Source organism: Lactuca virosa, chromosome 9 (genome assembly GCF_052849685.1).
Source record: "Lactuca virosa cultivar CGN04683 chromosome 9, Lactuca_virosa_CGN04683_v6, whole genome shotgun sequence".
In the NCBI taxonomy this organism is placed as follows: Eukaryota; Viridiplantae; Streptophyta; class Magnoliopsida; order Asterales; family Asteraceae; genus Lactuca; species Lactuca virosa.
In genome coordinates this window covers 8,604,175-8,627,737 of record NC_136434.1, presented here as the reverse complement: position 1 = coordinate 8,627,737, position 23,563 = coordinate 8,604,175, and the positions used below count along the sequence as shown (strand labels likewise).

The 23,563-nt window shown below is 36.1% G+C and overlaps 3 protein-coding genes across 3 annotated transcripts; 2 read left to right on the top strand and 1 right to left on the bottom strand.

The window, feature by feature from the left end:
* Positions 1-6,865: 6,865 nt before the first annotated feature.
* LOC145137132 (histone H2AX-like) lies at positions 6,866-7,648 on the top strand. The gene is made up of 2 exons (XM_079071267.1): positions 6,866-7,139; positions 7,224-7,648. Exons 1-2 carry the CDS (start codon positions 6,942-6,944, stop codon positions 7,443-7,445), a joined length of 420 nt encoding a protein of 139 aa, XP_078927393.1. The 5' UTR covers positions 6,866-6,941; the 3' UTR covers positions 7,446-7,648.
* A 980-nt stretch (positions 7,649-8,628) lies between these two features.
* On the top strand, positions 8,629-14,290 carry BSL1 (BRI1 suppressor 1 (BSU1)-like 1). Its single transcript, XM_079070593.1, has 21 exons — positions 8,629-9,258; positions 9,346-9,406; positions 9,479-9,557; positions 9,657-9,736; positions 9,817-9,911; positions 10,008-10,107; positions 10,211-10,280; positions 10,809-10,910; positions 11,010-11,091; positions 11,199-11,366; positions 11,469-11,640; positions 11,762-11,969; positions 12,054-12,221; positions 12,284-12,522; positions 12,598-12,682; positions 12,760-12,858; positions 12,942-13,141; positions 13,235-13,310; positions 13,407-13,542; positions 13,643-13,785; positions 13,870-14,290. The coding sequence occupies exons 1-21, from the start codon at positions 9,054-9,056 to the stop codon at positions 13,951-13,953; spliced, it is 2,652 nt and encodes an 883-aa protein (XP_078926719.1). The 5' UTR covers positions 8,629-9,053; the 3' UTR covers positions 13,954-14,290.
* Positions 14,291-14,543: 253 nt separating this feature from the next.
* Positions 14,544-20,501, bottom strand: SCC3 (sister-chromatid cohesion protein 3). The gene is made up of 20 exons (XM_079070592.1): positions 20,341-20,501; positions 20,022-20,205; positions 19,490-19,602; positions 19,250-19,342; positions 18,990-19,153; positions 18,683-18,919; positions 18,453-18,597; positions 18,176-18,354; positions 17,649-18,096; positions 17,401-17,562; positions 17,118-17,318; positions 16,799-16,936; positions 16,517-16,720; positions 16,291-16,435; positions 16,102-16,208; positions 15,874-16,023; positions 15,523-15,782; positions 15,332-15,447; positions 14,972-15,238; positions 14,544-14,892 (listed from the first exon to the last, which is right to left on the bottom strand). The coding sequence occupies exons 1-19, from the start codon at positions 20,383-20,385 to the stop codon at positions 14,985-14,987; spliced, it is 3,345 nt and encodes a 1,114-aa protein (XP_078926718.1). The 5' UTR covers positions 20,386-20,501; the 3' UTR covers positions 14,544-14,892; positions 14,972-14,984.
* Positions 20,502-23,563: the final 3,062 nt, after the last annotated feature.

The following is a 23,563-nucleotide window of genomic DNA, read 5'->3' as shown; positions in this document are numbered from 1 at the left end:
CATCTCCGTCTCCGTCTGTGACATCCCCAAATTCACGGTCATTTTATAATTTTTTTTATGCTTATTTGAAAATCAGAGTATCCTTTTTACATAATAATATTGCGGAATTTGTTCCCAGAAAAAAAACATGATAAATATATTATCAAAGCATTTCTGAAGAAATGTATTTTGTTTATATTAAAACTTTGGGATGTCATCGTCAATACAGAAACATAACCATAAACAGACCTTACATTCATTTACACTAATGATCTACATCTCCTTTAATCTCTCAGTGTAATGTAGCTTCGTATCGATATCTGTGATACAAATAAACTGAGTGAGTCATGTTGCGAAACCTGGTGAGTACATAGGGATTTCAATCCCACAATATTATATCATATATATATATATATATATATATATATATGTTTTAGAACTCACGATATATACAATTTCACATCATATAAGCAATTTTACCCCACCCCGCCGATCCTCACAACGACACGATCTATACTCTCATATATAAAATTAACCTCTTTACCTAATGCATACTCCCGGACTCGGTATGTCTAATCCATGCTCTCGGATCAATAACTATGCCCATTCCATACTCTCAACTAGGTACAATTGACTATGTCTAATCCATGCTCCCGAATTAATGACAAATAACTATGTCCTTTCCATACTCTCGGACTAAGGACAAATGACTATGTCTAATCCATGCTCCCGGATTAATGACAAATAACTCTGAACTCTCCATACTCTCAGACTAAGGATAAATGACTATGTCTAATCCATGCTCTCGGATCAATGACAAACATATATTTAATTCACACACAAACATATATTTAATACTTTAATCAATAATTGTATTAAAATCATGTTCAAGAAAGGGACTATGCACTCACTTGTTAAAGTGATGATTCCAAACTCGGACAATGCTTCGCTTCTAACAATCCTATTTTCCTTCGACGAAACCTAGTATCATTACCGCTAGATTTTAGTATAACATTTATTGCGACTATTTACGAGCGATATTGTTTTATAAGTGTTAAACAATATTTTCCAACCACTATGTACAGAGAGGGGCCAGACATGAAACAGCGGAGGACAAGACCATTTTGGCATTATAGCACTTCTGAAATCCAACAACCCTATGCGGCCCTTCAAACCAGATTCCCCATACCGCGAGTAGTTAAAAAATATTATAATAACACTTTGTATATTGTATTTTATAATATATATTGTTTATAATTTCATAATAACGATATTGAACTTAAACATAAGCTATACTTGAAGTAGGGTAAGCATAACTCACTTACCGGGAGGTTTGGCTAGGAACCAGGCTCTGCGGGGGCAGAACTTCCGAGCCGAAAAGCTCTTCTTTTCGGAGACTTCCGGCGCTCCAGGGATTTCCTATAGCAATTAGAAGTTACTAGGGCTTTGGGAGAGGTTTAGATAGAAGTTAGAGAGAAAGAGAGAGAGAGAGAGAGAGAGAAGGGTTATGGTGTGAGGAAAAAGGGTGAGCTTCGTATGGTATTTATAGGCTGAAAAATGACCCAACTCAGTGAGTTTGAGCCTCCAACTCGTCGAGTTGAGTGCCAAGTGTCACCATCTGGTGGCAAGGCGTGGGGAGGAAGTAATGGCTCAGATTGCGCCACGTCACCCACTTCGCATCAACCCATCCCGACTTCTAAATTTCGTAACTTTTGCATACAAGCTCCGTTTTCGACGTTATTTATATCCACGCGTAGGTATTGACAAGATCTACAAATCTCCTTTTGACTCTATTGGCTAATTCTCGACCGATTTTAAATTTAACGGTATGAGAAGATTACACTATTTACCGACCGTGTAAAATTCATAACTTCTACATACGGACTCCGTTTTCGACTGTCTTTTTATCGTTGAGCTCCTATTAATGAGATATTAAATTATCATTTAGGTTGTGTTGGCTTAAAATCGATCGATCTAAAATTTGAATTTCGGGCTGACTATGCCAAATCTTAGAAAAATCATAACTTCCTCATACGAAGTCAGATTTGGATGTTCTTTTTATGCACGCTCTCGGTTTAATGTATACTATGACTTTCGTTTATTTACCTAAGTCTAAAAAGTAATTTATCAAAAAGTCACTTTTTACGTTACGCGGTGCCGTGTCGGTTTAGCCGTAAAACTTCGACGGGTCATAACTTCTTCGTTATAACTAGGATTTCGGCGTTTTTTATATGCACAGAAACCTTGTAAAATATACTATAACTTGGTTAAGATTATTCATTCTAAGTAATCTTCCATCAAAAAGTCATTTTTTACGCTTATTGTCTCTAAATTGACTAGCCCAAATCGGCGGGCGTTACAATTATCTCCCCCTTAGGATGATTACGTCCCGGAATCATCAAAGAAACAGGGCGTGTATAATGACTCCATATGTTATCTCTTCATCATAGGTAATAACTATAACTTCTATGTTCCTTCGAATGAATATCTAACTCTTGGACTTCTTGACTGCAGGCGGTGTTTAATCTTGTATCTGTTATTCGTACTATGTTAGAATTTCAACTGTAACCTTCGAGTTACAAAATCAATCCTTATTGGAGACTCCTGCTCCTTCGTAAACATACTTAACTTAAGATAAGTTTTTTACTTCGATTATCATGACAGACCGATGGGTCATGTTCTAATGACCTCTCATCGTATGATGCAATGCTTAGACTCAAGTCACTTAAGGTGAAATTCCAAAATGGAATATACATTCCTTCATGTTCTAATGCAATATAATCGTGTTCTAGCATGTAGTACTTCTAGCTACAAGCTTCTTTGCTTTAACGGTGATCGCGATACTTCTATTGATCGCTTCGATTATCTTTCACTTCAAACTTTTGGCTTAAGTCAGATGTTACATCGATCTTGGTTCTCTGAACCACGTAACATACTCATCTTAGTCGGACTCGATTTGATATGACCACTAGGGTCGGAATAACAATCATCTTCTTAGTCATTACCGAAACGATGGTAACGACATGCTTGAACAAAACGAAATCAATTACTAGCTTCTTGGTAACCTTGTGAATTTCCCTGATCCAAGTGCGAGTCATGTGCTTCCGGTAGTATAGGCCTCTACTACCTTTCACACCTACTCATACTCGTCCCAAGTATTGTCTCGCAGTCCCCAAATTCTTATTCCCTAAAATCACAAAACAATTTAACATATACGAATGTGTCCAAATAATCATAAAAATTTCCCTAGATTATACTAGGACTTCTTCCATGCGTATCTTCAATCATCAATTCTACTTAAACTCGGTTGGTGGTGGAAATGCCAAATGATGGGATAACTTCATGGATTATACCAAAAGTTCTTTCTTTCAGCTAATCGAAAATTTACTTCTCCCGTACTGGAAATACCAGATGATGGGATAACTTCATGGCCTCTACTACCTTTTGGCTACTAATGGAAAAGAGATATCTTTGGGCCCCTCAGTGATTTGATGTTGACATTATAATGTTGGGCCCAACCTATACTAAATTGACGTGTTCAATTCGTAGTCTAATAAGTTCATCATGAATCGAAAAATCGAGAAACAAAATCTTGGTCTTTGGTATTGATTTATATCCATGTCTCGTGTTCATACGATATCTTATAGAATTAAGAACTAATTGATCACTTATCTCAGGGTCAACGTTTGATTTGAGTCAGATTTCGGTAGTGGCTTTAGAAAGCATATTTTGCTGATTATTCAGGGACTATACTTGTAATTGTAATTGATGACTAATCCAAGTGAGAGACTGTTGGATTAAGGTGTCTAAGGTCATAACTAAATTGATATAATTCTGTTAATAAAAGCAAAGTCATTTTTGGGTTGCCCGCATAACCATACATAGTTAGGAATAATATTGAAAGAGAGAGTAAATGATTTATTATTTTATTATGTGATTAATAAATTAATTAGAATCAATTTAAAATTAATGAAAGATAATTAGAAATTAATTTGGGGTTAATTAGAATTATTTATTAGTATAAGGGTTGGATTGCAATTGTTCAATAGTTGAGAAAATGAGAGATTCTAGAACCCTCCTCATAAGGATGGTTTTAAGGCTCCTCCATAAGGGTTCGGAAAGCATCCTTAGCTTATAGGGATATCTGATTAATTTTGAATATTTTTATATTCAAATTAGTTTTTATCTCAAATATCTAGCATATATAAATAGAGCCATATACCTACGATTTTCGGCTACCAATTCCTTGAGAAAGCAATAGACGAAACTCTCATTCCCTTCCTCTCTCCCCCTTTCAGCGAATGTGTCCAAAAACTTGCGATTTTTGGCTCTATAAAGTCAAAAAAAAAAAAGATATCTTAAAGTATTTTTTTTCTATGTATTTCTATTGATTTTTTAGGTTTTAGGGTTTCCAAACCTTTATGCATTTTCTATTGATTTGCCCTATATATATATATATATATATATATATATATATATATATATATATATATATATATATATATATATATATATATATATATATATCCTTAGTTTCTAGGGTTTAAGTGCGAGCCATTAGAGACAACCATAATTCTAGTGCTAGTTTTCTGAAGCAGATATAAGGATTCAAGAGTGCTACATATATTTGTAACACTAAAGGTATGTGATACTATCTATGAATTTCGATTATAGCTAGGGTTTATGATTGTTCGATAGTATGTTGTTATAATGAGAAAAAACATAAATCTCTAGGTTGCATGTGCCCATAACTAGATTTTATGATGTCTTCGTTATGCAATTAAGTTTTATGTAACCCAGAAAACTCATTACATACATCCTAAAACTCTAGTCTAGTGCATTGGGGGAGGGGGGGGGGGGTTGTCATATGCTAACATACGATATACAATTTTGCATTTTTTAATTGGATCAAAACCTAACGTACCTCTTGCATCCGGATGTAGCTAGATATAATTAGACACTCCACTCACACATTCGACAATACGCATAAACAAATCCTTATGCATTCAGAACCGTCAGCGTAAATATTCTTGAAAGAAAGCATGCCCGTCAAAATAATCAGACGTTGGTAGGTTTCTTCACGTTCTGTAGATATATTTTCTTCATTTATGTTGCACAATGCTCGCTTCATAACTGTTAATTGTTTGTTCTAGCATATTACGTGCTTTGATGAAATATTATATTACGCTCCAGAGAGCATCGCTTGAGGAAGATGATGATGATGACGACGATATTTTTTTATAAAATGATGGATGTTTTAAGAGATGTATTGAGATTTATGGGTGTTGAATGGTGAAGGTTTATGTGTTTATTTATATTGGTTAAAAAATATAATAAAAGCTATTTTTATAATAAAAAAAAGTATACATTTATTTAAAAGAAAAATTGTAAAACATTCAAATTCATCCCTTTTGACCCACATTCTCTTTCTTCTTTCCTCTCGCTACTCTTGGTGCAAGCACCTGAGAGCGATGTTTGGCGATGCGTACGTTGACGACCCTACACCCTTTAAGTCTAAATGACATCGTTTAAAAAAGTGTAACTAAGTTTGAAGTTTTAATGGTAAAAAAGAATGACAAAATTGCAAGTTTGGTCCTTGTGGTGTGGCAAAAATTGGATGTTTGGTCCAAGAAGTTTTGGGGTTGCACCGGTGGTCCAAAAGGTTTGATTTGTTGTGGAATTGGTCCAAAGGCTTAACAGCCATTTGTGCCCTCCGTTTGTGTGATGGTATTTATGTCCAAAAGGATTGATCTTGTAAAGTATTTGTTAAATAAGGGTAACTTTTGAATAAATTAAATTCAAGTTTGATTCCACTTTGACTTTTGACCGGTCAAAATAGAAACCCGATTAGAAAGGGGTCAAGGGATTTTTTTGTTCGTCATTTGATCGATCGTCAAGGGGAACGCAAAGGAAACGAATACAGAACACGAAGGGAAGAACGAAGGCATAATCGATTGGGAGGAAGAGGAGATTGGAACGGGAATGAACCGAAGGCAGTCAAGAAGAAGGCACACGAAGTCAGCGAAGGTTCCATCGTTCTTCTGGCTGAAGGAAGGGGGTCCGATGGCTTCTGATTTTTCTTCGATTGATTCGCGATCGGTGATGGCCTCCGGGATTCGACTTAGGCCGAAGAAGAGGAAAGGAAAGGAGGAGGCAGCGAGGGGTCTTAGGAGGTGGTAGTCGACGACTCATTCTTCTTCTACTCCAATCATGAGGTGCGATGGGGAAAAACGAAGGGCAAGGTAGTAGCGACTGGTGCCAGTGGAGGCTGTGTTTGGTGGTCAGGCAGCCACGAGGAGGAGAGGTGGAGGCGATCGGTCGTTGGCTGGGAGAAGCACCTCCGGTGCTTCACTATTTCGCAGAGGAGAAGACGAAAGCAGCAATGGCGGCTTAAGGGCGCCTCTTCTGTCTCGACTGGAAGGTACAATGGTGAGGGATCAAAAGGGGGCTTATCGCCTCCCGTGTTTGCTCCGGGGAACTGCACATGGGATTTAGCGGTAGGTATCAATTAATTAGGAGGATGGGGTTTAATATAATAAGATATTAAAAGAAGGGGTGTGAATTGACAAAAATACTCTCACACAAACGGAGGGCACAAACGGTTGTTAAGCATTTGGACCAATTCCACAACAAATCAAACCTTTTGGACCACCGGTGCAACCTCAAAACTTTTTGGACCAATCATCCAATTTTTGACATACCACAGGGACCAAACTTGCAATTTTGTCAAAAAAGAATTGATGATTATTACCACCATTAAAATTATGTAAACCGGTTTTATTACAATATTCGAACCGAGGGAAGTTGTAAAATTGCCGGTTCGTAAAAACCGTTCATCGGCCTTTCGAAAACCTATATATAAGCATTCTCTTCGTCCCATCTTTGACACTCCAAATCAAGCACAAGTACAACGCTTAACTGATCGGAGCTATTTTAGGGCTTTTCTTCATCGCTGATCGACAATGAGTACCGAAGGTTCGACTAAAGGCGGGAGAGGTAAATCTAAAATAACAAAATCAGTCTCCAGATCTCAGAAAGCTGGCATCCAATTCCCCGTCGGTAGAATCGCTCGATTCCTCAAAGCCGGTAAATACGCGGAACGTGTCGGTGCCGGAGCTCCAGTCTATCTCGCTTCCGTTCTTGAATACCTCGCTGCTGAGGTTGATCATTTACATTCGTTGTTTCATTTTATTTTTGGTTCGTGCTATTGTTCTTGTGATTTGATTTGGAGTTTGTTTGAGTAGGTCCTTGAATTGGCGGGAAATGCAGCGAGGGATAATAAGAAGAATCGGATTGTTCCGAGGCATATACATTTGGCTGTGAGAAACGATGAGGAATTAAGCAAGCTTTTGGGGACTGTTACTATTGCTAATGGCGGCGTTTTACCTAATATTCATCACAATCTGTTGCCTAAAAAGTTTGGGAAGGGGAAGGATGAGATTGGATCTGCTTCGCAAGAATTCTAAGGATTTAATTAGTATCTGCAACCGGATCTCATAGTTTTCAGGATTGTTAAACATCTTTGGGGTTTTTCCTATTGTTTTCCTGATCTAAAAGTCAATGTAAAACCCTGGCCTATATACGTAATACACATTGATCAGCTGATCCCTGATCCTGAATTTTGAAGATTAAATGAAATTTAGTTGTAAAAATTTGACATGAGGGTTTATATATGCTGTGTGTGATGCCAATGAACAAGAGTTTGCAAACGATTTTATATGAGTTAATTAATACTAACACGCTTGACCTTGATGAAGGTAAGGCCATTCCAATCATCTTGAAGTTCATGAGAGTTTATTTTACATGCAGTGGAACAGCATTTAGTTTCAATGATTTAAGTCCTCTACTTATGTTCTGAGAACTTTTTTCAGGCATCCAAGTGGCAAAAAGTCACAGACAAAGCCATGAATACTACTGTCGCTGGAAAAAAAAGATACACGGTTCATACTTTTGCTTGAAGTAGACTTTTTATATTTTGACAACAATGAAATGTTGCTTCTTTGATTCTGTTGCAGCTTTTGGGGAACCACATAACATGACGGGTTAGAATTTATTGTGTGATCATTGACTCAATAGGCAATACTTAATACGAACATTATTTTGAATGGATATGAACACGTTGAGCAAACCCCATTGCTATACAATTTAGGTTGTGCTTGATTGAGTGTGAATGAAGGAAAAGTAATTGATCTATAAGCGATTCAGTAATAAGCTTCTTCATGAGTTGACTTTTATCTATTGTTTTTTATTTTATTTTTTGTAAATTGTTATGAATAGTTGTGCATATGAGAGTTTGTTCTTCTTGTTACTTGTTAGGCTGGGGAATATCCAATGACTTGGGATGAAACAACGGGTAGAACATGCCTTTGACAGATTAACGAGAATATTTTTTATGGATTAATTAAATTCTTAAACTGTATTTTGATAAACAAATCTTCTTTATTAATAGATATCATGATGACGAAGACATTAAGTAAATATAAGTTTTAACTTTTTAGTAAAGATATTGTAGTTTTTGGTTGACAAAGAAGAAAGGAAATAAAATTTTCATGTGAGAAAGCTATTTAATACCATGAGAAGAATTCTGTATTTTTGTTTTTTTATTACTTTTTTAGTTGATCGCTTTCCAGATTGTTACTTCCGGGAGTATTCCACACCAGATACAGCCTTTCAAACACAGTTTGGTCTTTGCTGGCCCACTAACTCTCATTCTCCACATTTTTCCTTGTTAATCCCCATCTTTGATGCATTCATTTCACTTTCACCCAAATTTCAATTCAAAATCAGCAGAAGAAGATTCAAAAGTCTCAGCATCGATCGTCAAGTTTCATGTTCTATTATTTTTCAACTTTTTTGTACCAACAATTGAAGCAGTAATAGTGATTTAGATAGAGAGTCTCACTAAAACTCCGGGACCACGTCTCCCACCACCTCCATTCACCATCGTGGCACGGAGGTGGGATTTGCTCCAATCCTTTTTTCTCTTTCTGACGTTTCATTGAGATTCGTTTTTTATTCTTTCTACTTAGTAGAATTGATTTTGGGGATCGATAAGAATTGGGGTTTTGGCTTTGATGGGTTCAAAGCCTTGGCTACAACCCGCTCCATCCTATCACCCATTGGAGACGTATTGGGACACTGAAGACGACGCCCCTGGACCTAGATGTGCCCACACTCTGACCGCCGTCGCCCAAACCAAAGCTCACGGCCCTCGGCTGATCTTATTCGGCGGCGCCACTGCCATCGAAGGTGGCGCTTCCTCCCCCGTCCCCGGCATCAGTAATGTTTTAAACCTCTCTTAATCCTTACATAAATAATTTGAAATAGCTTCAAGTTATTGACTCTTTGTTGGATTCACAACTTTAGGGTTAGCTGGCGTGACAAATTCTGTTCATTCTTACGATGTTCTGACGAGGAAATGGACCAGGTAGTTCTAATTCGTTCTTGTATTTGACTTAACTTTTCTAGAAGTCAATGCTAATGCTTTTTTTTTTTTCAGAATTCGACCAGCTGGAGAACCACCTTCACCCAGGGCTGCTCATGCAGCTGCTGTTGTTGGAACAATGGTTGTATTTCAGGTAACCATAATTATGAACTAAAGTAAAAAAAAAAAAAAGGAGATCTTTTAGCCTTTTATCTGATTTCTGGTTTTTGATAAACTGATTGTGCATGTTTAGGGCGGAATTGGTCCTGCTGGGCATTCAACAGATGATCTTTATGTGCTTGACATGACTAATGATAAATACAAATGGCACAGGTAACCTTTTGGTGGAATTCTCAGTTAATGCTTACAATTCTCTTCAAGTGTTGACTTGATTTCTTGTTTGTGGTGTGCAGACTTGTTGTTCAAGGACAGGGTCCTGGCCCACGATATGGCCATGTCATGGACTTGGTTGCACAACGATACCTAGTTACTGTTAGTGGCAATGATGGTGAGTGGATTTATGGACAGATGGGTGCATTTACATTCTTGTAATTGTAATTTGTAACCACTAATAATATCATCTGTGATCTGTGTTTTTCTCTAGGAAAGAGAGTATTGTCAGATGCTTGGGCTCTGGATACTGCTCAAAAACCATATGCATGGCAGAAGTTGAATCCAGAAGGTGATAAACCTTCTGCTAGAATGTAAGTGGATATTTTTAGTTGTAAGTAGATAATTGGCCTTTATTTGAGGGTATTTGTATATTTTGTAGATTTTATGCAAGCTTGTTTATGTTGGTCTTTTCAGGTATGCAACAGCTAGTGCACGCTCAGATGGCATGTTTTTGCTTTGTGGTGGAAGAGACACCTCTGGCACGGTATGTGGATTATCAATATCAATTATCATGTAGGCTTGCCATAATACTCTATTACTATATTTAATTTAATAGGGTCCATTGTCCACTTTTAAAAATTCTATTAATAATTATTTTATTATATAAGATTATAACAGCTAGACTAGTATACATAAACTTGTACATTTACTTAATAAAGTGGTATAGGAGGTTTTAAGTATTTGGATACAGTATGGGTGGATTGTGACCTGTTTGACCCATCTGAGTTGCTTCATACAATCATACTAGCCAAGTTCTTTTAAATATATACCATTTGACCCGATGAAGATAATGTATAACCCAGATTGACCCATTTATAGGTAAACAAATAACAGATGAGTACAACTTGATGCTTTTTCTCTTTTTTTTTTATTAACAATATTACAGTTCAAAATTTCATATTATACAATGTACAGCAGCCAATATTGTTAAACCAATAACAAATGAGTACAACTGTTTTTGTAAGATTGAGTAGATTTTCTGATAGTTTTAGTTGTATGTGTGCATGTGCAGCCGTTGGCAGATGCTTATGGACTCCTGATGCATAGGAATGGCCAATGGGAATGGACTCTTGCACCTGGAGTCTCCCCATCATCAAGATACCAACATGCCTCGGTAAGTAATAGGACTCTCTCTCTCTCTCTCTCTCTCTCTCTCTCTTGTGTGTGTGTGTGTGTAAAGTTGTTAATGATGAATTTATCTGGTGGTAATCAGGTCTTTGTTGGGGCTCGGCTGCATGTTACAGGAGGTGTTCTGAGGGGGGGTCGGGCTGTAGATGGTGAAGCAGCCGTTGCAGGTTAATTCACATTATATATATATATATATATATATATAGAGAGAGAGAGAGAGAGAGAGAGAGAATTAATGAGCGTATATAAGCAGATATTAATTTTACTTTTACAGTTTTGGACACGGCTGCTGGTGTTTGGTTAGATAGACATGGGTTGGTGACCGCCACACGGAGTACGAAGCCCCAAACAGAAGATCCTTCTTTGGAAGTCATGCGCCGTTGTCGCCATGCTGCTTCTGCTGTCGGTGTCCGTTTATATATCTATGGTGGCCTCAGGGGAGGCAAGGCTTAAACCCAATAAATTCACTACTCATAAACAGAATATATATATATATATATATATATATATATATAATATTGTTTGTTATATGTGTGTGGTGCAGAGATTTTGTTAGATGATTTCCTAATCGCTGAGAATTCGCCTTACCAATCTGATGTGAATACTCCTGTACTAACATCAGAGAGAAGCACCAGTCCCAGGACAAATCCTTTGACCCCATTTGATCCCTTAACTCCTGATAATGGATCTCAAAGTCCCTCATCTGGAGGCTTAAGGTTAGTCTTGATATATTTTAAAGGGAAAAAGTTGAATTTAGGAAACCCATTTTGCTAGAATAACTTTGAAAATGGCAAAATTTAACTTTTTCCCTATTATATAACATAATGTTGTTGGCAGCATGGACAAAGAATCAATGAACAGGCTGGTGGAAGCTTCTGCTGCTGAAGCGGAGGCTGCTAATGCGGTGTGGCAAGCCGCGCAGGCACATGCTGCATCTCCTGAAGAGACATCTGTTGCAGCAGCAGATGATAACAACTCACAAGCTGCAGATAACCATTCAGAGGGTAGTGATGGGGAGGGAGATGTTCGGCTTCATCCAAGAGCTGTATGATATTTGTTGTTTTCTAACATTATGTTATTAATACTATTCAGATGCTAAAGTAACAATGAATGACATACTATACTGCAGGTTGTGGTTGCGAAAGAGGCTGTGGGTAACCTAGGTGGACTGGTGAGGCAGTTGTCCTTGGATCAGTTTGAAAACGAAAGCAGACGAATGATTCCTTTGCAAAATGACATGTCATATTCTGCCAAAAAGTTTACAAGGCAAAAGTCACCACAAGGGCTACATAAGAAGGTACCATTTTTTCTTTATTGTGTTATTAGTTATGGTTATTGATTTACTATATACGTATGCAGATCATATCTACTTTGCTTAGGCCTAGAAACTGGAAACCTCCTGCAAACAGGAGGTTTTTCCTGGATTCTTATGAGGTGGGAGAGCTTTGCTACACGGCTGAGCAGATATTTTTGCATGAGCCTACAGTACTTCAGCTGAAAGCTCCCATCAAAGTGTTTGGTGATTTACATGGTCAGTTTGGTGATCTGATGCGCTTGTTTGATGAATACGGATATCCTTCAACAGCTGGAGATATAACGTAAGATTATACTTTGATTTGTGTCAGTCTAAGAAGCTTGTTGTTTACTTGTTTTTGTGTGTGGGTCCACTCCAGGTATATCGACTATTTATTCCTTGGGGATTATGTTGACCGAGGACAACATAGTTTGGAAACCATCACTCTGCTCCTTGCTCTAAAGGTAAGCAAGCCTGCCAACATCATACTATGATTTGATTTGATTTAATAATAATAATTATGGTGGTTGGTTGTTTTCAGATTCAGTATCCGGAGAATGTTCACTTGATACGAGGGAATCATGAGGCTGCTGATATCAACGCACTCTTTGGTTTCCGTCTTGAATGCATTGAAAGAATGGTATGTATGATTCTGCTGAGGGAATCAGGGTTTTTATTTTTTATATGCATGGATGGATGTTGATGTATGGACTATGGATACAGGGAGAGAATGATGGGATATGGGCATGGACGCGGTTCAATCAGCTATTCAACCATCTTCCACTTGCGGCGCTTATTGAGAAAAAGATAATCTGTATGCATGGTGGCATAGGGAGGTCAATACATTTAGTTGAACAGATTGAGAAAATAGAAAGGCCCATAACCATGGATGCCGGATCCCTTGTCCTCATGGATCTGCTCTGGTAACCAACTAAATTCTGCTTTTTGTTTTGTTTTGTTTCAAAATTCAAAACAAGATAAGGATACATCTTTTTTTTTATATATTTGGCTGGCAGGTCTGATCCTACAGAAAATGATAGCGTGGAAGGTCTGAGGCCAAACGCTAGGGGCCCTGGTCTGGTCACTTTTGGGGTATGTATGTTTTACAGCTACAGCTACTGATTAGTTTATACATAATATTATATTTATAGCTAGTAACTAACTACTACTTGCATTTGCATTTTGCAGCCTGACAGGGTGTCGGACTTTTGTAAGAGGAACAAACTTCAGTTGATTATAAGAGCACATGAATGTGTAATGGACGGGTTTGAAAGATTCGCTCAGGGACAACTCATTACCCTTTTCTCTGCAACCAATTACTGCGGTAACAATAAGAAATTTTTGATTTTGGTATCTCATCTAATCAAAATATAAAATATAAAATATAAAATTGTGGTGGGTTTGGGTTTGTTTGTGGGTTTCAGGTACCGCTAACAATGCTGGTGCTATACTAGTAATCGGGAGAGGACTGATGATTGTTCCAAAACTCATTCATCCACTGCCACCTCCACTACAATCACCGGAAACTTCTCCAGAACGTCCCCCCCAAGATGACACCTGGATGCAGGTTCTCTCTTCTCTTCTCTTCTATTCTGTATACAATGTTTTATGATTCTGATTCTGATTCTGATTCTTTCTGTGTTGTTTGTAGGAGTTGAATATACAAAGACCACCTACCCCAACCAGGGGACGCCCACAACCTGACCACGATAGGAGTTCCCTTGCATATATTTGACAAGCATATCCATTTTTGAACTATTTTCCTTCTTCTTGTATGTGGAAGGCAACTGCATGCATGGCAATTGGCAAGGGTTTGTCTTGTATTTTATTTAAATTATATATTATAGACGCAAGTTAAGTTATCAAGACTGTTTGTAACATATCATACCATGCACATAGTTTTATTCCCATAAATATATATATATATATATATATATATATATATATATATATATATATATATATATATATATTGTAAATTTGGGCATGTTTTGTTACATCACAAGACAAATGATGGTGTGTACTGGTACTGTAGAGATAAAAAATCTAAATGTAGCTTACTTTTCCGACCATCTTGATCCAATATTTGATATGCAATAATACGCTTGCACTTGCTCGTGATGTCTAGCTGACCAGACTAGTTACAATTTCACCCAAATTAAGGAATTAAAAAAACCAGTAGCTTTGTTTGGAATAAAAGAATAAGGGTAAAAAAAACCTTGTCCTTTCTCCTAACTGGCGTATATTGCAACTCCCCCAAAATGATCACGTTGCAGAACATCTTAGGATAAGTGTGTTGTAGTTCAATTGAATTTTGATGATATATTGTGTGAAGATTTGATCAAATAACTAATTAAATGTTCAAACTACTACATAGTACATACATACACATACGGGTTTGTGCATAAACCAGATACGTTTTAAAGATATAAAATGTTACAAGGCTGACCTGAACAAGATAAGTATCTACTGCAGAAATGAGAACATACAAAACTAATTAACCCCTCCCCCTTCCCTTCCCTGTAAACACATGCTTTGTGCATAAAATTACACACACATGAGGATGATAAAACAACAATCTACATATTCTCTATCGTCTACACCTAATAAACGACATCTTTTTAATTAAACCCCTCCAACTTGATGCTTCCTCTCCCTAGTTAAAGGTAGGTCACTGCAAAAAAAATACAGCAACAATGACACAAATTAACAACAGAAGCAGGAAATTTTTATTAAAAAATCATTTGTGTTACCTTTTACGTCACGTCACGTCTTTGATGCAGAAGCGGGCAGATCGTGTCCTTTGTTTGCAAGTCTGAGTGCCCTTAGTTTAGCAGATGCTCTAATGGAATGTATCATAGGCACCTCGTCATCTTCATCCATTTGATTTTCTTCCTCATCTATGGAATCCTCGTCTTCACTTGAGCTGTTGTCAGCAAACAGTTTCTTCCCCTCCATCAATGGTGGTTTCTTACGTGGCCTACCCCGCCCACGTTTAACAGTACTCACCTCTTTTTCATCTGACAAACCAAACCAAACCAAACCAATCATCACTTAATTAATAAACACACAACACATTACACATGTAGCATAACATAATATAACCAACCAACCTTCATTTCTCAAACATTTCTCATGTAGGCTGGCCATAAATGCCTTGAATGGGGCCCACCCACTTGGATCTTGATCCATGTTTTCACCTCTTGTTCGATCCTCAAGATCCTTTATACTGTATCAATTGTAGTACGATTAGTATAGTATTTATTTTCTTATAACTGACTGCATTACAAAAAGGTAAGCTTACATGGCAAGATTATCAGACTTAGCAAGCCTGGATGCGAAATTTATAATAGCAGCCATTAAAAAAGGCAAACGCCATGGACGATCCATGAAGGCAAGATTGATTCCATTGTGCATGATTTTTAATATGACCCCTCTGTATTTCATGCGTGCAGCTGCTCCAACAAAGAAACCAGAAAGCCGAGCAGACAGATCTTTACATTCTTTGAACCTCTGGGCAGACAATGACTCATTGTCGGCCGTACTCAGATACCTCCCATATGCCTATATCCCAAATAAAATCAAATAATAACTAGTATTTACTAGGATCATCAAAAATATATTTTTTTTTTTAAAAAAAACAATAAATATTTACCTGTTTGAGTGCCCCTAGAAATATATCAGACACATCTTCGTTCTTTTTTCTAAGAGAAATAATCAGACTTTTTACTACTTCAGCCACACCTGGCCCATGCATTACATAATGAGAAATGATATCCGGGGCAAGATGCTCCTGCAAATACTCCTGCATTTTAAATATATAAATCACACTACTTTTTTGCCATAAACAAACAAACAAGAAACTTGAATGATAAAAAAAAACCTTGGGAACAGCTTCAGTTGCAACTAGCTTGGAAGCTGCAATCATAATAGAATCTCGATTCGTCTCTTCCACATACTCTTTGTTAGCTTCTTCATCTTCCGTCTCATCTGCATACAAGAAAAACAAGTGTTCAATCACTTATTAACAAATTTATTTATTTATTTATTTTTTTTGAGAAAGTTATGTTACCTGAAACATCAAACTGCTGCTCACAAAGCTTCCAGAATCTTCTAATGGTAGAGATGTCAGGACAGTATCCTAAACTTTCCAGATGTGTTGCTTCAAAGAGCGGCTTTCTGAACAAACACCACGATTCTGCAAGTATTGTACAGACCTTGGAAAAAATGGGAGAGTTTAGAAAATATCATATCAAATTTGGTTCAAAATTCAAAAAATGCTAGCTATATATGCTCACCCTACTAGCAATGAGGTTTCTAGAAGTTCCCTTTCCTTGAGCTTCAGGTGGGTTTTGCAAAAAGTAATCAAGCTCATTAAATAGAACGTTCCGTTTGCATACCAGAGAAGACAATGATTCCTCAGAGACAACTTTGCTGTTCATAATCGAGCATAAACACCAGGCAACATGTATATACATGTTGAGAAGCAGGAAACTGACAACCTACATAATACATTTATTCAAATATGTAAAAGCATTGAAAATATGTCCAAAAAGTTAAAAAAAGATTTGGATTCGAACCTCGTCATCTATGTGGCGGAAATTTTTTAGAACCATAGCGATATCATCATACAGACTTTCAATTGGTACAGGCCTTAACAATTGCAGCTCGTATAATCTCTTCATGTTTACAAGAAGTGAGTACTCGTCATCACCATCCTACAAACAAAAAACATATCTTAGTTTGAACTAAATAAAATCACTCACATTTAGGAATTAGGATTACATTATACCAAAAAACAAGGATTGTCGGATGAACAAGTAGGGGGACTATTTACTCATTACCAATCAAGGAATGCAAGGGGAATCCTAGTGATATTAAACTGTAATACAATCATACCGCTACTTCTTTTATTGCAGCTTTAAGTTTAACAATAAGCTCCTCCTCAAGCTTCTTCAGTTTATTTTGAGCAAAATCTTGTAGCTCACCCCGGCTTCCAGTTGTGCAGAAGTTGATAGCTTTAACACAAGATCGCAGAGCATCTTTGTCACCATGTTTGAAGAATGTCTCTATTATCAGGTCAAGAACCGTTTTAAAACCCTGGAATAAAAAAAACAACTCTTTTAAGTACGACTTTACAAAGATATATAATGAACAAAAAGGGAAATTTTGACCTGCCTACCTGTTCCTGTCTCTTCAGTGAGTAAAGCTCAAGATTCATGTGAACAATAATTTCAACAAGTGAAGGGACTTTCGTTTTGTCAGTCATATATTTGCGCATAAGTGGTGCGTAGTTCTTCATCATAGCAACGGTTATATCCTTCCTATTGCTGTCAATCATTTCCTATATTTGAAGCAAAAAAATATATATATTATTATGGCAAGACTCATACTTGATTATCAAACAATGAAATAAGGCGACTTGCTTACCCTTTGAGCTTTAGTGTAGGACTGTTTCCTATGGTCGATAACAGGAACAATCCTCTCTCCAACAGCCTTCTTGACAGATGCACAGAACAATCGTGTCAAGTTTGTTGCATCATCATCTGTAAGCTCAATTGAGGGATTCTCATCCAACAGCATAGAGATTATACGCTTCCAGTCCTTCATGGCATCCATGAACTCCCAAATGTCATCAATCACATAGGTACTTAGCATTTGATCTGCTGAAAACTCTCTTAGTATTTGCAGCATCCTGAGAAGATGAATATGTGATGAATCGCCTTCATCTCCTGATGAACGAGACTGTGAGTTGTTGAACTTCTGAGCAACAACATGATCATACACAAGCGCCCCAATGGCATGCCTGATTTCGGGAGGATCATCAATTAATAAATCATATAATGAGCCTAAATCGTCATCCGGAACCAACTGATGCCTGAAATGAGCCACAAATAATATAAATTATTCACATTAAACCGATTATAAATAATCAAAAAGGGTATTCCAGTAGATACCTCAAAAGTTGTTTTACAAGACTGATGGCACACACTGCAACAGACAGATCAAGATCATCAGCAAGATCCAACATTCTTTTATAAAATCGCTCAGTAAACAATCCGAGAGATGGCACGTTGTCATCCACATCATACAGATTTTGCAATGCAAGGACTGAAGCTTTCCTAACACCAGCATTCTTCAGATATATAGATAAAGAAAATTAATAATCGATCCTTTGGTAGGGTTAGCAGGAACATAATTTATAAAAAGATAAGAACCACAAAAGCAACTTACTTTGTCGTTCAGTGTCCATCCAAGATACTTCAAGTACAAATCCTGCAAGAACAGTGATGGGTATGAGATGATCCATGTTCCAAGTGATTGTATGCACGACATGCGGATTTCAGGATCAATGTCTCGATAACGATGCACAAACAACCTTCAAAACAATCAGGAAGCTGTTATTGAATTGAAGAAACTATGGTAAACATGAAGCAACTAGAAAGAAAGCAGATAGTGAGTACCCTGTAAATATTTTGCGCATCATCTCCTCTATCATTGTGATCTTTTCATGCATCTCTGAAAGCCTCTTATTAAGTGAGTCGATATGAGGCCCCTCAGAGTTTTTCTTCTTCTCAGCAGTTAACTGCCTTTGGGTAGTCTGGCGATGGGCAGCAAGTATCTTGGCAGCCCCTATGAAGGAGGTGACCATCTGGAGCCCCACCATGGAAGCAACATGGCGATAAACTCTCGGAGGAGTACTGAAAAAGTGTGTATACTGAGAAAGAGATGTATTTTGAAAGCTATAGAACAAAGAGTAGGAATACCAACCATGACAAAGCAATAACATAGTCCATGCACTTGTCAAACAAGACTTGATCAAACAACGGTCCATTTTGGCACTCTGATACCAAATTATCCCAGAATGAGACAAGGTTCTCCTTAAAACTTCTGAATTCCTTCTTTTTTGAATTTTGATAGTCTTCAACTCTGCCCTAAATTTCATCACACTAAGGAGAAAACATATGAATGGATGTGAAATGTTGGTAAAGCTTAAAAGAATATGGAAATTAACAATAACAAAAGGATACTTGTGCAGCCAGATTTACAAGAGCAACTACAACATCATCAACATTAGTTTCGTCCAAGAATTCTCCTTGGATGTGATATGTAGCTCCACAAGCCTGTACATTTTCAAGTCTAATCAGGTAAACATTCGAGTCACTAAAATGAAGTGTGACATTTCTTTGGGCTACTGGGATATGGGGGCAACATAGGAAAGTAACTATGTTTGAGATTGGAGAAAACCAAATGCATATTTACGGATTTACCTCAAACAGCATTGTTAAGAGTTCAACCATTGCAGGCTTCGGATCCTTCTCATATCGCTCGACCCATGATTTAACCACTTGTGGAATGAATTTCCCATTGCTTTTAACGACCTCTAATGAAGAGAAAGGGTAAACAAAATGAAAGCATGTTAAAATGATAGTTTATGCAGTGTAAAAAAAAAAAAATCTTGACATTAAACTTTCAAATGGAACAACAGACAAAGATAGTTTAGGCAGTATAGGCTATGATACAGCATTGAACTAGCCAATAACAATCCATGTCTTGATGAAGCGTAACTACCTTATTAACTCAAATCAATTTAGTTTGACCACTATAACTTTAAGGCTTGAAGTAGGAAACTCCCAACCCATCCCTCTTCTTCTTTCCTACATCGTCTACTGGTATTATCCACATAGTTTACCTCATATGTTCTTTTTTATTGTAAATTGAATGATGAATTGAGCATTACAATAAATGATTTTATAACACCCAACTCCAATTTAAGAACGATATTAACTTCACTAAACTCACCGATTAAATTCTGATCAAAAGCTTTCGATGCCGTAGTAGAAGGAGCTGCTTCCACAGTTCGAGTTCGGGTAGGTTTCCGACGAGGTTCGACGAATTCATCTGCAGACTCCTCCTCAGACTCGACAATGTCTCTAATATCACTTACTAACCCATCGAAAGTCCTCGTCTGAACCCTATTCCTTTTCTGTTAACACATAAGCACATCAATTAATTTCATACCCACACAATTACACAAACAGGCGAATAAGAAATTTTAAAACCCTAGTTATCAAATCATTTCACAATAAAAAATAACTTGCGAGCATATTTCAAGACTAACCGAGCGGCGAACGAGTGGTTCAGGAACATCGGGTTCGTCTTCCATGGCGTTGTGATCTTGAGTGTGTGTGTAGTGTGTGAGATTTGGGAATTTCCCGCCAGGAAATGAAGCAAATTATTTGGGGCTCCGGAGATGGTGGTGTTTATATACCTACACGGTTACTTGCACCGTACAACGAGTGCATCCTGTCTTTTGGAAGACGGCTTTCACCGGATCATTTCCCACTCTTTTCCAGTAATTTCGTAAATAATTTTTTACTACTATCCGTCTATCGTATACGAATAAAATAATGTGATTCGTATTTCTCAACCCGCATCCAGATTCATAACCAGATTTGCAATCTTGGTTCGGGTTCGGATCCTTCTAATGATCCGGTTTATGGGAAAAAGGCCCAATCCAGATTTCCAAAACCTAATCATCGATGATACAATCTCTAAATATCTCTAAATATTATTAAAAGAAAACATTAATTCATCAATGAAGCAATTAAGGTTCTTGATTGTATTTCAGTCTTATGTTTTCTATCTTTAGATCAAATTGCTGACATCATCTTCCCTAACTAGAATTCAAATAGTATATAATTATAAAATCTTTATTCACGTTTTGGAATATTTAATTGTTTACCATATTAATTCTTCCAATTGATTCTAATTGATATTATACATAGTAAACGACTTTTCATAAGTCAAATGATATCTTTGTAAAAAGGAACTTATAAGGTATGTTATTTTCTATTTCAAATTTAAATTTAAAATACATTTCAGTTTATTTACTTCCTATTTTTCATCATTATATATCTTTTATACATAATACAAAATTCTAACAGTTTTATTCTTCGATTTACGCAGGAACAGTTGACATACTTCCTCTGTAGAAAAATAGAGCAAAACTTCTCCAAACTTGTCATCGACGATCAACTGTATGTACTTTTATGCCTTATCATTTTCTGTTTCGCACTTTCAATTCCTGTTATCAAATCACTGCATATTTTCGTTACCTCAAACCTCAATCTTCACATTAATCTAATTAGTTATTTAAATATATATGTTTCCAATAAAACCATTTATTTTGATTTTATTCGTTTTCCTCCAACTATTTAATGGCTTTGTCAATGTTGTTATTGTTTTTATTTAAATTAAACATTCTGAATTAAAAAGAGTTTCAATTTCATACACTTTTGCCTTTATGGAAAATTCGATAATGCAGCATTCGGTACTATTCATACAAAGGGCAAATCTGGAAAACAATTTTTTATCCCTTAATAGTAGGATACTTTCATTTTCTACAAATGAGCATAATACCAATGTACTTTTGAACCATAAATACATTGCTATTATGTTCTTATATTTGTATTGTTGTTCTAAATTATTGACTGCTATCAATTTAACATATTTGCCCCTTTCAACTATAAAGTTTACCATTTTCATGAAAGAAAATTGTTCAGCTGACCATTTTGTCACTACCAAAGAATAACAGTGTATTTCTGAATCATAAATACAATGTTATTATGTTTTTTTTATTTGTATTGCTCTTTTAAACTACTGACTCCTGTCAATTTGTCATATTTGCTATTTACTTACTTCAACTTATTTTTTCTGCTTTTTTATTTTTTATTTTTTTGGTTTTGTTAAATATGTGCATATGTTCGTTTCCATTTAGTGATTACTACTTTTTTTTTTCTAATCAGCACCTCACATTTGACCATTTACTGTGGCAAGTAATATTGTTTTCTCATATTTTTATAATTGATTGGATTTCATGGAATAAAATGATGTAATAAGATGAAATATAATTTTTTGTATTTTAATAGTACCTGATGAGTAAAAGAAAAAAAAATAGGAGGCTAATGGAATTTTCATCTAAAAGTGTAGTTGATGAATACATTATATAAAACATGGATTTTTTTTTTGTATTGCAATGAGTAAAGGGGCAAGATGGTCATTTAGATTTAAGTAAGATTTCATTTTTTGTTTGTATTTTATTTAAAGCGACTATTTGATGGTAGTAATTTTAATTTTAAATTTGTGTACTATTGTATTTTTTTGAAACTATTAGTTTATCCCTTTAAACATCCATATTATTTGGTTGAGTCACATGTGTTTAACAAGAGTCAATGACAATCATTATCAACTGTTGGATTGTATTTGCATAGACTCGTCTTCACTAATGGTCAGTTATATGTAGTTGTTTCTCGCGTGACAAGTAAAAAGGGCTTGAAGGTACTCATATGTGACGAGGAAGATCGTTCAACCAATAAAACAAAAAATATTGTCTACAAAGAGGTCATCCAACGATTATAGATAATCAGACATTTGGTTTTATTTATTTTAGACATTTCAATATATTCAATAACACAAAGTCTTTTTATGTTACTTTATCTTTTTTTTGTCGGCTTTTGATAACTTTATATGTATTTTTATATGTTCCCCGCGTTTTACGCGGGTCATAATCTAGTTTTTAAAATCTTATAATAAAAGAAATTGTAGAAACTAAGGAGTTTTTTTTTTTTTGCATCAAACCCCTACAAACTTCAACTTTTGGTTTTAAAAGGTCGTTAAAGTTAATTTTGGTCCTCATATACAAAGCAAAGCAAAGTCAAAATATACATGTTAATAAAGTCAATATATGCATTATCAAGCCAGTTTACCGATTGTATAGATTATGTGGCCCCTGAGTTCCTGTTGTCAACTATACATAATCATAGTCAGATAATCTACATGTGTTTTGGGTCAACTAAAAGATAATAACGGTTGATATCCTCATAAAATAACTCAAATGATGAAGTGAAAGTCTAAGGGAAGAATATCGGCAATACACAGGGCTTTTTGGTAGAGGATCGTCTCCAATTTGAGTAAGATTTCTACGTTGTGATTTATTTTCTTCTTCTTGCACAAAATCTGAACTGTATGTGTAATATCATGTTTTTAGGGCTAGAAGTTTTGAGCATTTTGGTAAAAAGTAAAAACAAAAAGTTAATTTAATTTAAAATAAAATAAACTGGAGTGAAATAAATAAATAAAGGTAAATGATTTCGATTAATAACTATAATAAACATTATTGATAAATCATAAATAAATTTCAATAGTGGTTGGGCGTCGAATGAAAACTTTTAAAGTTTAGGGACCAAAAGTGTCAAGTTGGGGAAACTTGTATTTAACCCGAGGATTTAACCAAATGAACATATAGGATCAATTTTGTACAAGTTAAGATATGGAAGGGCCAT